Here is a 14,522-nt window from a genome sequence, read left to right on the forward strand (position 1 = left end):
TGAGGATGTTCTGAATAAGCCACACCTGGGCAGTCATAGGAAGGAAAGCAGCAGGAAGAGCAGTGTGTGGGTGCTGGTGCTCAGTCTCCATGATTGAGCTGTTCCCTATGGGCTGCTGCAGGGGTCTGAGTGCTGCACCACCAGTGGTTTTTAGGACCTTACCAAGCAGCTGATGCCCTGTTTGCCTCATGTTGGAGTTCCAATCCTGTGGGGCAAAACTGCAGCCTTGGCCCTGCTTTGCTGCTGTCTTGCGAGCTTGGGGTGGGGAGGGCAGGCAGGGGCTGCTCAGGTGATCTGATCCTGCAGGACACCCGCATCCCTCCCAACTATGGGTGAGCAAAATTAAACAAGAATAGGGCTGCTAGTAAAAGGAGTGTGCAGCCAAGGAAGGACATCAAAGCGAGCCTGCAGATGGGCTCAGGAGATAGAGGATTTGTGCAGCCCCAGAGGTGGGACTGCAGCATAAGAAACCGTGGGTGAATGAATTAAAACGAAGCAGGCAGAGACCCCTCTGGGTGTTGGGATCCCTCTTTCATCAGCAGCCCCACCTCTCCGCTGGGAACGGCTGCCTTTCATGGTACAGCTTCTGCAAACGCTGCCTCTCCGTTCCCTCCTGGGCTGAGATGTGTTCAGCCCTTATCGTTCTCTTCCTTTGCTCTATTTGCATAATTGAAGGCTGCGATAAGAAACGGAGTGAAAATGCAAGTGGCGACAAGACTGCCAAGGGAGCAGCCGCGATTCCAACTGAAGCAGCTCAGCTGCACTGGCAGATTTTAATTCTGATGATGGCAACGCACCCCGGACCCACTGTACCTCTCCAAAGGCCACATATGGCAGCTGTGCAGGCTGGGGATGGGGCAGCGCTGTGTAGCAGGGGGGAGCGGGGCCGAGCCAGCCTGACGCCCTTGTTCTTTGCATTTGCTTATCTGTGGCTTTTTCTCTTTGTTTCCCTTTCTCTTTGCTTCTGACTGTGCAGGTCTTTTTGGTAGGCTTGCTGCGGCTGGACCCAGGCCAGGGTTGCAGGTTTCTGAGGGCGTTATTTACGCCACGATAACAATGGGTATGGCATGCATTCAAACCTGAAGTGCTTTTCCATTTCGTTTTTTTTTTTTTTTTTTTTTTTTAAACCTTATTTTTAGCAAAGAAGACCATGTGCTCCCCCTGGCATTGCCCAGGATATGCATGGAGGGCAGTCACCTGGCCCCTCACTTACCCGTGCTGGTTACACACCAGGCAGTACTGTTGGCTCCAGAAGCTCTGGCATGTGGGTTGGCTGGGGATCCCCACATCACTGCCACACAGGGAAGAATCCTTAGTGAGGCTTCCCAGGAGTGGTGAGCTTCTGCTCCATCTGCGTTACTGACCCAAGTGCCTGTGGACATGGTCTAAATATGGATAAGGCATTGCAGGTTAATATTTTCCCCTAAAAGATGAACTGATACGCTGCAGGTATGGAGATATTGAGCCAGCAGCATGCTGAATTCAGGCTTTGAAAGGCAGTATTGTTTTTTTTAATAAGTTTAAGTGGTGCAGCTTTGTGCTGATCCCTTAAGGAATGCTGCAGGTTAGGACTGGATAGGAGTTCAGCTTTGTTACCTCTCTCAGTTCTTTCTATTTAAAAAACAAACCCAGGTAAAGCAATGTCCTTCACTGAAGATCTTAGCGCTTTTTATCTCTTTTCCTCTTTTCTTTTTTTCTTTTTTTTTTTTTCCCACTGATCTGACAATATCACCTCCTATAGATATTAAGAATTGATGAGTGTCATTAAATTCTGATAAGAGAAACATTTTTTCAAATATTTTTCCTGGTGCTGTTTGATGGGGTAAGACTGCAAAACTACACAGACAGTGCCCGAATCTTACTGTCTTGCTGAATGAGCTTAAGTAGCAGTGATAGGCATCCGGTCCTGTGAATAAAAGCTGCACTGTAAACACCAGCAAAGCATTGCAAATTCCCTTGCAGCCAATGGGACCATTTTTGCTGCTTCTGATGAATCTGGTGCCAATGACCAGCTGTTCCTATCAGCTGCTATAACCTACCATTAGCACTGAGCATTGAAAATCTCAGCTCATCCCGATAAAGGAGCAATCAGTTTGAGAATGAACATGGAAAAATGTGATTGCTATTGTTTACAGCTGCCACTTATGACTCATTCTTGCTGCTGCAGCAGTGTGTTACTTCAAAGCCCCTTGCTGTCCCCTCGATGCTGAGTGGAGGTTTGTTAGCCCAGGAGGGAAAGTGGAATGACGTCTCAAATACAATAGATCCTTGCTTGTTGCATGGCTTTGCAAATACCATTTTTACTTCTGACATTCAGAGGACAAGGGATGATTGTAGCTTGCTACTGCCTTAAAATTGTATTTGGCTTGAAGTGGAAAGTAGAGAAAGCATCTTGGCAGGAAAAAAAGCAGCAAGCATCAGAAAGCATCTAAGGGAACGTTCCCAAACTTGTGGCCAACTGAGACGTGTCTTTTGAGTGTTTGATGACTGAGACTATCAGGCTCAAAACACCAAGATTGGCATCGGTCTAGAAAAAAAACAACAATAAAAAACAGATCTATAAGGGTTGTTTTCCTATTGATTCTTATCCTGTAGGTTATCCTCAAAAAACACGTTCCTGTGCTTGAAACTTTTGCATGTCAGAGTGTGGCTGAGGCAAGCAATAGGCCCAGGGTTGTCCTGGAGATGTGTTAGTGATAAAGCTTTGCTTTCGTTATAGAAGATGGTGAAGCTGTTAGCAGCTCATATGAATCTTATGATGAAGAAGAGAGCAGCAAAGGCAAGTCAGCAACCCATCAGTGGCCATCCACAGAAGCCACCATTGAGCTGATGAAGGATGCCCGCATCTGTGCATTCCTGTGGAGAAAGAAGTGGCTGGGACAGTGGGCAAAACAGCTGTGTGTCATCAAGGACACCAGGCTGCTGGTGGGTAAATCCTCACTGCCTAAAACAACCTATATTTTTGAGCTGGGGAGCGGAGTGATGCCTTAGGCCAATGCTGGCAGAGCGCCTCTAGAAGTAACGCTTCAAAAAAATCCTGTGAGCGTAGGGATGCTATTCCATTTTCAGAAGTGATGTGAGCATGGTGTTGCAGAGGGGATCTAAGGGGTGTCAGAATCCCAGACTCCCAAAATACCTAGAGTTCTGTTTGGGAAAACTTTCTCAAGTGATTAAGCAGAAGGGATACTAAAGCCGCTGGCTAACCTCATACTTGGCTAACTAGCAATACTTGTAAGAAATACTTGCAACTATTTATACGTATACACAGGAACGTGTATGCATGTACATGTAGAAGTGACCTGTGTGTAGACTGCATGGCTAGAATACGTCTCATCTTTATGGGACCTAAACCTTTGGTGCAGTTCATGCATGTGGTTGCATTGAGCCCCTTCCAGTGGTCAGTTCCTGCCAGCAAGTAGAAGGGAAGGCTCTTCTTGGCTCCTACCTGACTTCCATCTTCCCCTCCCAGTGCTACAAGAGCTCCAAAGACCACAACCCTCAACTGGACGTGAATTTGCTGGGCTGCACTGTCATTCACAAGGAAAAGCAAGTGAGGAAGAAAGAACACAAGCTGAAGATCATCCCCATGAACGCCGATGTCATCGTGCTGGGGCTGCAGAGTAAAGATCAGGCAGAGCAGTGGCTCAGGGTCAGTGACACCTCTGGGGTTTGCCCAGGCCTTCACCTGCCAGGGAAGGCAGGTCCCTGAGTTGCATTTCCTTCACGCTGCAGTGTCAGTTGTACCAGCCCATTAGCAGCCTTATGTGCAAGGAGAGAAGCTGCTCACTTCCATCCTGCTGCCTCCATGCACAGGGAGGTGGCTCAGCCCCTGCTTCTCCCTGTGCTGGTGGCAGTGTGAGCATTGTGAGGGAGCAGTAACTAGAGAGAGCCTTTTGGAAGGGTCCTGTAGGGTTATTTCCTTGATTCCCTGGTGATGCAGAAGGAAGATAAAAATGAGGGGAAATGTGGGAGGACTACATGCCTCACGGTCCTGTGTGGGGTTGTATATCTCCAAGAGACATTCCTCCTGCTGAATCCCAACAAGACCGTATCTTATCTCCATCCTGTCCTTGCATGTTCCAACTCCTTCCTCACTAAAAGCCCATATACAAATACAGCACCTCATTTTCACCTCTGGGTTACTGCAGTTCTACTCACCAGACATGTTTTCTTTCTTCTGTGCAGGTAATCCAGGAGACCAGTGGTCTGCAGTGTGAAGGAGGCAGTGAAGGCAACCAGTACATCCCAGAGTCACAGCGTCTCAATTACCCAAAGGTACATTTGGTCTCTACAGATAGGATAAATAGCTGTAGGGATGACATTCCCACCCTATCCCTTTAAGTAACAGCTCAAAGTACATTAATTTTGTTTGAGCAGGGACTGATACAAATGTAATCAGCCTTCTGCGCTAAAAAGGAGCATTATTGGAACAATCTTACTTTCCTTTGAAAATCTTAAACTTCTTGCTGCAAATTACCCCCAGAACTGTTTCAGTGCTGGGCTCCCTTCTATTCAGGGGAACAGCTGCTATCTTATCCCGAGGGCAGTTGTGCTTAGCAGGAGTTTTGGAAGGGATGTAAATCTCTGAATGACAGTGCTAGAGATCACCTTTAGTCCATGTTAAGGGGGTGCTGCCCTGGTAACAGCTTGTTCCAAAACCATGGAAGGAGAAAGAAACCTTCATGTTGGACAGCCAGAATGAGCTTCTTTGGGCATCTGGCCATTTCCTCTGCCCATGTCCTCTTACTGGGACTTAGAAATGTGTGATCTCAAATCTGTGACGTGTCTGTTTTACTGGCATCAAATCCTAAGCTGCTGGTTTCCTACCTGAGCGTTCCCTCCTGGAAAATAAACTGTTTTGCCAGGAAATTAATCACCTGGGATGAGTGCTTGCTGGAGGGACAGGCTGTGTGCATCTGCAGAGCTGATGTCCTGTGCTTGTTGGCAGGTGGACCTCTCCGAGAGGTATTCTGCAGCCTCAGAGAGCGGCAGCAGCACAGATGGGCACCCTGAGACAGTCGAGACAAAGGATGGTAAAAACTCCCCCTGGGAATGCAGGGAAAGCATGGCACTAACCCTGTGTGCACCAAGCTTCTGCAGCTACTGCTCCCTGCTGCTGCCACCCCATACTGACCCAATGTGGGGCAAAAACTGTGAACTTGATTTCATTGCATTTTTTTGTATAGTGGAATAGCAGCTCAGAGTTTCTGTGGGTGTGTGCCACAGTGCTGTGTTGCATGGCTGCAGTGCAGGGAGCTTTGGGGCAGGACACCTAGCTGGGAGAGTGGGCTGCATGTCTGTGAGTTTGAAAAACCATGCATGTTTTGTTTCCTTTTTGGTAGTTAAAAAGAAGGGCACAGCTGGCCTAAAACTAAGCAACCTCATGAACCTCGGGAGGAAGAAATCCAGCTCTCTGGATAGCCCGGAGAGATCCCTGGAGACTTCAAGTAAGTGTTGTGAGTGGTGTGCACTGCGGGGTGAGCACCTAGCTACACTATGCATCAAGTTGCCCCACTGCAGGAGGCAAAAGGGCCACTACCAACTTGGTGTGTGCCAGTAATTCCGTGCACTTCATGGTGCTTTTTACATGTTGAGGTGACTGTGTTGCTTACAAGGCCAGGCAAGGGCTCACAGGGTGACTCAAGAAGGGCAAATAATGCCAGACATGCACACAGCATCTTGTGCTGCTCTGCCTCGATCAACCAGGACATGGGATTCAGGTGGGAGGAGGTTGTGTAGGTCAACTAGAATTCATCACTTGGGACTAGTTTTGTCCAACCATGTGTAGCCAGCTCGCTGCTCCAAACCTAACCTGAATGTCAAGTGCCCCATTTTGAACAGTTTTTCACCCCTTCAATCTGTCTTGCATGGTTCAGGACCACTTACCTTTATTTTTTGCTCTGTGTCATTGCCTGTGGCTTTTTGCAGTGATCTCAGAACCTGTGTGCAGGGTGCAAAACACAACTAAATACAACCTGTGCTTGCTTGCAGGTTACCTGAATGTGCTAGTGAACAGCCAGTGGAAATCCCGTTGGTGTCAGATAAAAGATGGTCACCTCCATTTCTACCAGGACAAGAACCGAAGCAAACTGGCTCAGCAGCCCCTAAGTTTGGCAGGCTGTGAAGTTGTCCCAGAGCCAAGCCCTGATCATCTCTATTCCTTCCGCATCTTGCACAATGGGGAAGAACGGGTTGTTCTGGAGGTAAGGTGTACATCCCTATACGTGTTCTGTTTTAGCTTGGGTGTCATAGCAGGCCTAAAACCTGTGTCTGCAAGCTAAATGCTTTCAAGGCTCTTTAGAGGAACCTTCAGTCCAGCAAAACTGAGCCTGAAGTATCCAACTTTGGTTCACCAGCCCACAGTCACCTAGAAGGTGTCTTGGCAGGCAATCCAGGCTGCCTCGGATGCTGGCATCTCCAGAGGAGCGTTCAGCCTTCATTGTAGGCACTCATTTTAGGATGGGATGAAGGGTTCTCTGGAATTGCCCATCTCTCTCCACTGGCTACAGGCTTAGCTGGGATGATTAGGGGACACATCTTAGTTAATGCTTGATGAGAGGGGTGTCACTTCAGAGATTTAATTCTGATTAAGAGGAATAGAAAACTTATTCTTCTGAAAACGAGAGTTCTCAGCCAGGGGTTATGAGTGCATTCCAAGTAAACTGATCACAGATCTGCTCCTGAAAGTGAATTCATCTCCATCTGTTACTTTCCTTTGCCTGAATCCAGCACTGCTTATCTCTAATCTTAGTTCTCTCTGACGACAACAGCGTGATTATAGTAGGAGGTGGACAATGTGAGCCATTTCCTGTATTTTTCCAGTTGGTGGAATATTTATAGCTAAACAACTGACTTTGAGTGCCTGCCATGACGTTTTTAGGTGTTTTTGTTTAGCCTCTGGTTCAGAGTATGTCTGCGTCCAAAAATTTTTGCCTAATTACAGATGTGAAGAGGTACTGAGAAAATCTATGTTTTGTGAATGGAAGAAACTGTATTTTGTTGGGATGTCAGACTCAATGTACAGACTTCTGGCTGGCTTCCCTGGCACTGCATTCTATGCTAAATAAAACAGGTTGGAAGCTTAAAATATACTTTCCAGTTTGGGATTCACTTACCCTGAATTTTGCTTTGTACTTACTGCTCTAATGCTTCAGATCAAAGCAAAAGATGTCTGCATCAGCCCACTTCTTGCTTCAGGTGGAAGTCATCCACTACTGGAAAGTACATGTGGCTATTTGCTAAATCTGACTTCCAGGCACAATATTTAATGTTTAATTTTGCAAAATGTCAGGCTGTTCACTGCACTGGGAATTTGGTACTGACTGTGTTGTAGCCAGGGGGCTGTCTTTGAAGTTCTTCCCTAACCATACTTTAATCTCTCCCCTTCTCTTCTTTGCTAAGACCCAGGGGAGGCTTTGGGGCTCTGGTATAAGGAATGCACAGGCTTTGCTGTGCTTGGGCCTGGTGTTTGGAAATCGTGTTACTGCACTCTGCTGGTCTAGAACAGAAAATGCACTTTTTCCATGAAAGCGTCTTTAGTCCTCGAGATATTTTCACTATCATATGCAGCTGAGTTGCTCACCGTAGCAAGAAAAATGCAGACTGACTATACGTTCTAGAGGACAGAGGAGCTGCATTTATATATCTATGTCCCAAATTTGCAAATCAGTCCATATACAGAACAGTACTTTTTTATTTTTTTCAATGTAGTCTCAGGTTTAATATAATAAATACTGTGCTGTTTATCTTCCTACTTGCAAGGCCGGAGGGCTGCCAGTGCAGTTTCCTACCAAGGCTAGCTTGGCAGTAGCTGTAGGAGCCCAGGGACGCTGCTGTAGCTACTCATAACATCTGTCTGGTCACCTCACAGGCAAAGTCCTCGGAGGAGATGGGCCACTGGCTGGGGCTCCTCTTGTCCGAGTCAGGCTCAAAAACAGACCCAGAGGAATTTACCTATGATTATGTGGACGCTGACAGAGTCTCCTGCATCGTGAGCGCTGCAAAGAACTCTTTCTTGTATGTATGGGGTGCCACAGTGCTTCTTGCAGCTGGGGGAGTGGGAACCAAGCTGGACAGGGGTCCCTACATGCTGGCAGCAGGGCTTGGGTGCTTCAGCCCTGCATGCAGCTTGACTGCTCTCTTTGAAATCCAATGCAAGACAGGACAGCACTTGTCCCCACGTGATGCATTCAACCTGTGCACTGCTGCCACGGGGAAAGGGGTGTGCACCCAGGTTTGTGGGGCTGGGTGTGCAAAGGCTTAAGCACAGATGTCCCAAAATTCAGCACAATGTGAGGATGCAGCAAGACCTACCCCTCCTGATAGAATGTCCTGCTGCCTGTTCACAGCCTAATGCAGAGGAAATACTCTGAGCCCAATGCCTACATCGACAACCTGCCCAAGGGAAGGGTACAACAGGAAGAGCTCTATGATGACGTGGATCTGCCAGATGTGCCAGTGGTAAGGAGCCCCAGCTGGGAACAGCATTCAGAGAAGGGGAGGCCCAGCCCTTGGGGAAATCCAGAGAAGTGGATAGTGGTGAGGAGCTGCTGAGAAATATGGGAGGTTTCCAGCAGAGTGCATTTAGATCTGCAGTTACTTGCAGTGAAAGCCCACAGTTTCTGTCTGCTAACAGCACAGATGAGTTGGTGGCCATGGGTTCTTTGGACTCTGTTTTACCAAAACTCCTCCCACTGCACGAGAGCCATCCCATAAAGACAGGGCAGGCTCTGCTGGGGTCAAGGGCTCTGATCCTAGATCTACAAAATACTGAGATGCCTGCATGAGGCTGCTGCAACCGCTGGAAAGACTTAATGAAGGAGAGTGAAGGTGATTTTCTGTACACTTTAAATATCCCTTAAGGAATGACTTAGAAAATGGGGTTGTGACCCTGTTCAATCATGGAAGAGTTTACGGAAAACATCACAGACTGCCTGACATGCTCTGCTCTTCAGTGAGACTTGGCATGTGCTTCTGGCTCCAGCAGATGGTCTCTTTTCATGGGAACATTCACCTTTTGCAGGAGGAAGTACCCAAGAGTGAGAGCAAGTTGGAAGGGGACCAAGATAGGGTGTACCTGGATCTCACCCCAGTGAAGTCATTCCTGCACTGTGCTGGCAAGAAGCCATGTCAGCCTTCATCCCTGAGCTCACCAGCTCTAGAGAGGGCTGGCAATAAGGCTGTAGCAGACAGCACAGCTGAGACAGCCCCAGCGGATAAGGATGCCGAGCCCTGCAAAAAGGAGGAGACCTCAGAGCAGGTATTTCAGTGTGGTTTGGGGCCAGGATTCAGCAGAGATCTGGTTCCCCACCACATCGTCCCACCTCCATTCCCCTATCCTCTGCCTCAGAAACACTCAGAAAAGCCGGAACCTGAAGAGCCACCACCACAGGTGCCCACTGTGAAAATCCAGACGCAGCAGCAGAACATCACCTTCCCACAGACCGCCCCCGAGCCACCAGCAGGCTCTGTACCAGTGGGCAGCCCACAGCTGATGCCCGCACACCGACCCAAGATGCCACTGCCTGGTGAGTGGGAAGCTCTGCCCTGCAGTATACAAGCAGCTTGCTGAGCCTCCTAAGGCTTACACAAGTCTCACTCATTTTTGACTGTATGCACCTGTATTCCTTTTTTTGCTTTTTCCCTGTCTGTGATGGTCTTGGGGGCTTGCATTTTCAGTGGCAGCGGTGGAAACCAAGCTGGGCAAGAACAGGACAGAGGCAGAGGTGAAGCGGTTTACGGAGGAAAAGGAGCGGCTGGAGAAGGAGAAGGATGAAATCCGGGCTCAGCTCACCCAGCTGCGCAAGGAGAGGCGGGAGTTGAAGGAGATGCTTGCAGGATGTACAGGTAGAGCCAGGCAAGAGGCAACGTGCAGAAACAAGTCAAGGTGGGGACTATGGAGGTGAAAGAGGTCACAAACTTGGGACCAGAAGGGTCTCTGCACCTCCATCACCAACTTCGGGACCACAGGTACACTAACATGAGACCTGCTGCCAGGGGAATCAGTGCTGAAATACTGGAAAAGAATGGACCCTGAGTCCTGGTTTCCATCTCGTGGCATGGGAGGGACAGGCAAGTCGTGCCATGATGGCATGATTTGCCTTGGTTCTGTGACAGCCAGGATAGACTTGGCACTCTGAGCTAGACCACACCACATGGAACTGGAGCTGGCTCTGCTATGGTCCATCTTGGGGCAAAGTATAAGTAGTATGTACAGGAGTAACACAAACTCCTGTAGCTGATCTCTGCTCCCCCCAGTTACCCCCCAGGTCTCCCGATTTCCTGCAGCACCTTACCTGTTTTTGCAGACAAGAACCTGGAGCAGAGGCTGAAGGAGATAGATGAAGAATGCAAGAGGAAAGAAAGCCGAAGGGTAGACCTGGAGCTGAGCCTGGTTGAGGTGAAGGAGAACCTGAAGAAGGCAGAGTCTGGTCCTGTGACGTTGGGCACCACTGTGGACACCACGCACTTGGAGAATACAGCTCCCCGGGTAGGTTTCAAAGCCAGTGTTCCACTGGAAAACAATTGGGTTGGGATTGTGGAGCTTTTCTACAAGATAGTGCTAAAAAAGGCCACAATTTCTCTCTCTAGAATGAAGTAAGTCATTGTGATTTCCATTATTTTTGTTGCAGACTCAAACAAAACCTGCCAGTCCAGCAACTAGTGCAGAGAGCTCACCAGTCAACTCAGCAACGGCTCTGAAAAACAGGCCTTTGTCTGTCATGGTGACAGGGAAGGGGACAGTCCTACAGAAAGCTAAGGTAACGTGCCAGTGAGTGTGTGGGGTAACCACTGCTCCCTGTCCTGGCAGCAAGGCAGCCCAGCAGGGATGGCTGTGGTCAGGTTGGGTGTTTAGGAAGCATGCTGACCCATGCTTCACAGCAGCCTGGTTTTCCTCTGGTCCTTTCACCCAAGTTTGTTCTGACTGTGATTTAAATTAGTCACTGTAACTGGAGCTGAGCCACACTGCTTGTGTTGGCAGCAACTGGAGTAAACGAGTGGTTTACTCTCACTGTGCTGATACACATTTGAGGTTTAATTAGGAGGCAATGTGACAGTCTGCTCCTGCCCCAAGCAATATAGCTGACATCTCATGGGGTTTCAGACTACATCTCCAGTGGCTGGAAACAGCAGCCCAACATGGACAGGAGCAGTTTCAGTTTCTCCACTGCTTCATATGGAGTTCTCCTTACTATGTTCTATCTTTGTAACAAAAGAGAGACACTGGCTGAGCTTTTCTTTGCCTCTCCTTTAAATGTTGCACACTATCTCCATCCTGCTCACGTGCAGCAGTGCCTCTGCTGTCTGGAATGGGAAGTCTGTAATGAAAGCAGAAATCTCTGACCCGCCAGGTAGCCAAAACCAGTTAGCTAAGAGATGAACAGGCTGCTCCTGAGCTTATCAGAGCTACTGCAGCTTGCCAGGTTTACCATTTTGACTAATTCACCTTTGTTCTTTGGCAGGAATGGGAGAAAAAAGGCGCAAGTTAGAAGTACATTTTTCAGAGATGGACTAAAGACTGGAACTGCCCATGCATAGAAAAGGGGATTCGAACACCAGTAGGTGGATGTTGGGTGTGCAGCACAACCCACACCAAGCACCTCCTCCGCCTCACGCCGCCTGCTTGGATGCAGCAGTGGAGTCAGCAGCTGCTGCTACCACTTATCCCAAACAATCTTGCTCTTTCCAGACAAGTCCCATCACGTAGCTAAAACAATAACAACTGGTGGCAATCCTTGCATCAGATTCCTAACCCAGTTGCTGTAAACAAGAATGTTACTGTACATAGGGGTGTTTTGTGTATTTCTACTCTGAAGGTTTATTGACGAGTTATTAAGGTTTCTATATTAGTGACAGTAGTGAGTTCAGGGCGGTCCTCTGCTAGTCTTCATCCCCCCATGATTTTCAACCTGTCATGGCAAATTGCAGCCAGCTAATGTCTCACCTGCCTTGCTGCTGTCCCTCAGCTGCAGATCATCCAGATGCCCAGGTCTGACTCATCAGCAAGACACAGATGAGAAGCACACAGGCACCTGTCCAGTAGGAAGGACCCTCTCAGCATTACAGGGAACTGACTGTACATACACATGCAGCAAGGATTTTCAGTGACCAATTGCATCATGCACAGGCTTAATGCTACCAGCCTGTGGTAGGGCTGATTTGCCAGAATGTGGAGGAGGATGCCTGCTCACCTTCTCGTGCTGTGTTACAGACTGGTGGAACCAAGGGCTCTGTGCAAAAGTGATCTTCCAAACAGAGTCACTAAAAGTTCTTGAGGATCTTGATCTCCTTCACCTGAGGAGTTTGTTCTGAAAAAGAATAATCATAGTTGAAGGCTTGTTAATGACATACCAAAGTCCCAGGCCTGCTTACCCTGCTGAATGAGGATGCTGGATATGATGCCTTTTCTGAGAGGAGGTAAAGGTAGCTCTGTGCTCCTGCTCTGGCACTCAGCACCACACTGCTGCTGCTCTCTGGTCCCTGTGGAGCTGCAGCACAACCCCTAGCAGCAGCTGTATATTGCTAAACACCCCTGTGGGAAAGAGCCCCTTTGCATGGGTTCAGATGGGTGCTGGACCTGCTCTCCTCCCTGTCTCTGGATGGCTGCTAGCTGTCCTGGTGCTATCACCCTTATTTCTAGATCATTAAAACTTAACATAGTCTTTGGATGCTGTGTCCTGGCAAAGCTCATCCCTCTGCTCTGTGGCCAAGCTGTTCAATGAGAGAGATTGCGTGCCTGGAACTGCTAAAACTTAGAGACATTACAATTCAAAGAGAGGCACAGAGAAATCCATCCACCTGGAGTTTCCTCTCCAGAGCACAGGGAGGTCATGGACACCAAGAAGCTTTTGTTTTGCCCCATCCTAAGCTGTTAGGAGCTCCTGTTCCCACCCTAAGCACACACACAGCACCACACTCTCCTCCTACACCCTGCTGTCTGCAGAGCTTGTTCAGCTCTCACAGCTGTAACCAGCTAACATGGATGAGAGCAGCTGTGCTTTCTGCCCTGTTGGCTCTGCTGGGTGGTAAACATGTTTCCCAGACAAGAATTGTTAAGTAATGTCTCTGTGTCCCCATTGTTTTCTTAACTCAAAGCATTTCCTTTATTCTAACTGTGACCTATAAAGTGGCGCTTTAGAGGGTTTTATAATAAAATGTTGACTATTATCATGTTACCAGTGTATTCTATGTTAGTGAGGCTTGTCCCTGATCTGCTTTCTAGTATCTTTCATGCACTTCAAACCACCACCATCATGAAGTTCCTTAGCTAGGCCATCCACAAGGACTAAGTCTTAAACAAATAATTCAGTATTCGAGAGTGACAGCAATGGAAATGAAAAACCTTTCTGTCAGCTAACCTACTGAAAAGATCCCTGGTAATTTGCACAAATAACACAAAATAGGCTCCTGCCAGTAGCTCAAATAACAAAATGAATCAGCAGACGGAAAATGCGTGAGAAGTCCCTCACCTTCTGCTTGCCACCATGTGGCAACTGTGTGCAGTGCTTGGTGCCTGCTCCCATCACTGACAGGAAAAGGAGGAAGGAGTTTAGCTGGAAAGGAAGGAAAAGGGTTAGCAAGGATTGCTCCCCAGCAGCTCTGCCCATCAGTATCGGGTCCAGCCTTTCCTAGCACAACCCTGCCTTGATCCCCATGGATCTTGACCTTGACCTGCTAACAAATGCAGTTTCCTAGGATCTCAGCCACATTTTAAAGTTGAAAAAGAACATTTCTTGTTAAGATGTAGAAGTTAGCTAAATAGCTGGGGCATTAACAAATTTATTTGTACTGCAGAGAATAAGATTTGCATGTTTGTTATGAGCTGAAGACAGCTGGCCTTAAGGAGAGCTCATGTGATATTTACTAGTCACAGCAGGCATGATTTTGCTTGTGTTGCACAGGAAACACAGGGACAAAGGGAAGGTAAGACCCAAGGGGGTGAAATTCATGGCACTTACCTAAATCCCAGTTCCTTGCAGGAGAAATAGGCTCTCCCCTGCAGTCAGCACCTGGCCCATGACCAGTGAAGGTTCCTGCTGGAATCATACAGATTAAGAGGAATTCACAGCTCTGTTAGCAGCTGCCCTGACACCCAGTGACGTGCTGGCCTTGTCCATGGGCTCTGTGCCCTGCTAACCCAGACAGGATTAGTGCTGGCTCACAGGGACCCCTGCATGTCTTTCCAGGCTCAAGCATCCCCCAGCCTTCAGGGCATGAGCTCCTTTCAGACACATTCTCATTAAACATTTCTGATGGAATTCAAAGCAAGTCCGCGGGGATGAATTTAATAAGGAGTTATGTCAGAGCCCTGAGCCACTTACCCTTTTTTAATTAAGATTTGCAGGAGAAAGGACCAAGAAATTAGCCAGGAACAACTCCAACAACTGCTCAGCCATGTCCTGCTGAGCTGTGGGATCAGTGCACATCCAGCATTCCCCAACCCAAGTTACCAGGTTGGCTGTTCCCTCTCCTCCCGCTGCCCTGACACCTCCTTACCTCACAGAGTGCTTTGCCCCCTACGA

General features: G+C 48.2%; 1 protein-coding gene across 4 annotated transcripts in view; it reads left to right on the plus strand.

Moving 5' to 3' along the window:
* AFAP1L2 (actin filament associated protein 1 like 2) overlaps positions 1 to 13,167 on the plus strand; it is a 55,439-nt gene extending 42,272 nt beyond the window's left edge. For 3 of the 4 annotated variants that reach the window (XM_042817746.1, XM_042817750.1, XM_042817749.1), the window contains 14 exons: positions 2,720 to 2,925; positions 3,470 to 3,649; positions 4,186 to 4,275; positions 4,949 to 5,033; positions 5,343 to 5,447; positions 5,992 to 6,203; positions 7,871 to 8,016; positions 8,349 to 8,460; positions 9,023 to 9,259; positions 9,350 to 9,527; positions 9,679 to 9,846; positions 10,308 to 10,489; positions 10,632 to 10,760; positions 11,463 to 13,167. In XM_042817746.1, the coding sequence (XP_042673680.1) occupies positions 2,720 to 2,925; positions 3,470 to 3,649; positions 4,186 to 4,275; positions 4,949 to 5,033; positions 5,343 to 5,447; positions 5,992 to 6,203; positions 7,871 to 8,016; positions 8,349 to 8,460; positions 9,023 to 9,259; positions 9,350 to 9,527; positions 9,679 to 9,846; positions 10,308 to 10,489; positions 10,632 to 10,760; positions 11,463 to 11,489 (2,057 nt within the window). In that variant the 3' untranslated portion in view covers positions 11,490 to 13,167. The remainder of the gene's footprint in view (positions 1 to 2,719; positions 2,926 to 3,469; positions 3,650 to 4,185; positions 4,276 to 4,948; positions 5,034 to 5,342; positions 5,448 to 5,991; positions 6,204 to 7,870; positions 8,017 to 8,348; positions 8,461 to 9,022; positions 9,260 to 9,349; positions 9,528 to 9,678; positions 9,847 to 10,307; positions 10,490 to 10,631; positions 10,761 to 11,462) is intronic. The other variant, XM_042817748.1, reaches the window with a different exon arrangement.
* The last annotated feature ends 1,355 nt before the right edge of the window (positions 13,168 to 14,522 follow it).

Source organism: Centrocercus urophasianus, unplaced genomic scaffold (assembly GCF_019232065.1).
Source record: "Centrocercus urophasianus isolate 14NV4802_14NV808 unplaced genomic scaffold, USGS_Curo_1.0 seq_17, whole genome shotgun sequence".
Taxonomy (NCBI): Eukaryota; Metazoa; Chordata; class Aves; order Galliformes; family Phasianidae; genus Centrocercus; species Centrocercus urophasianus.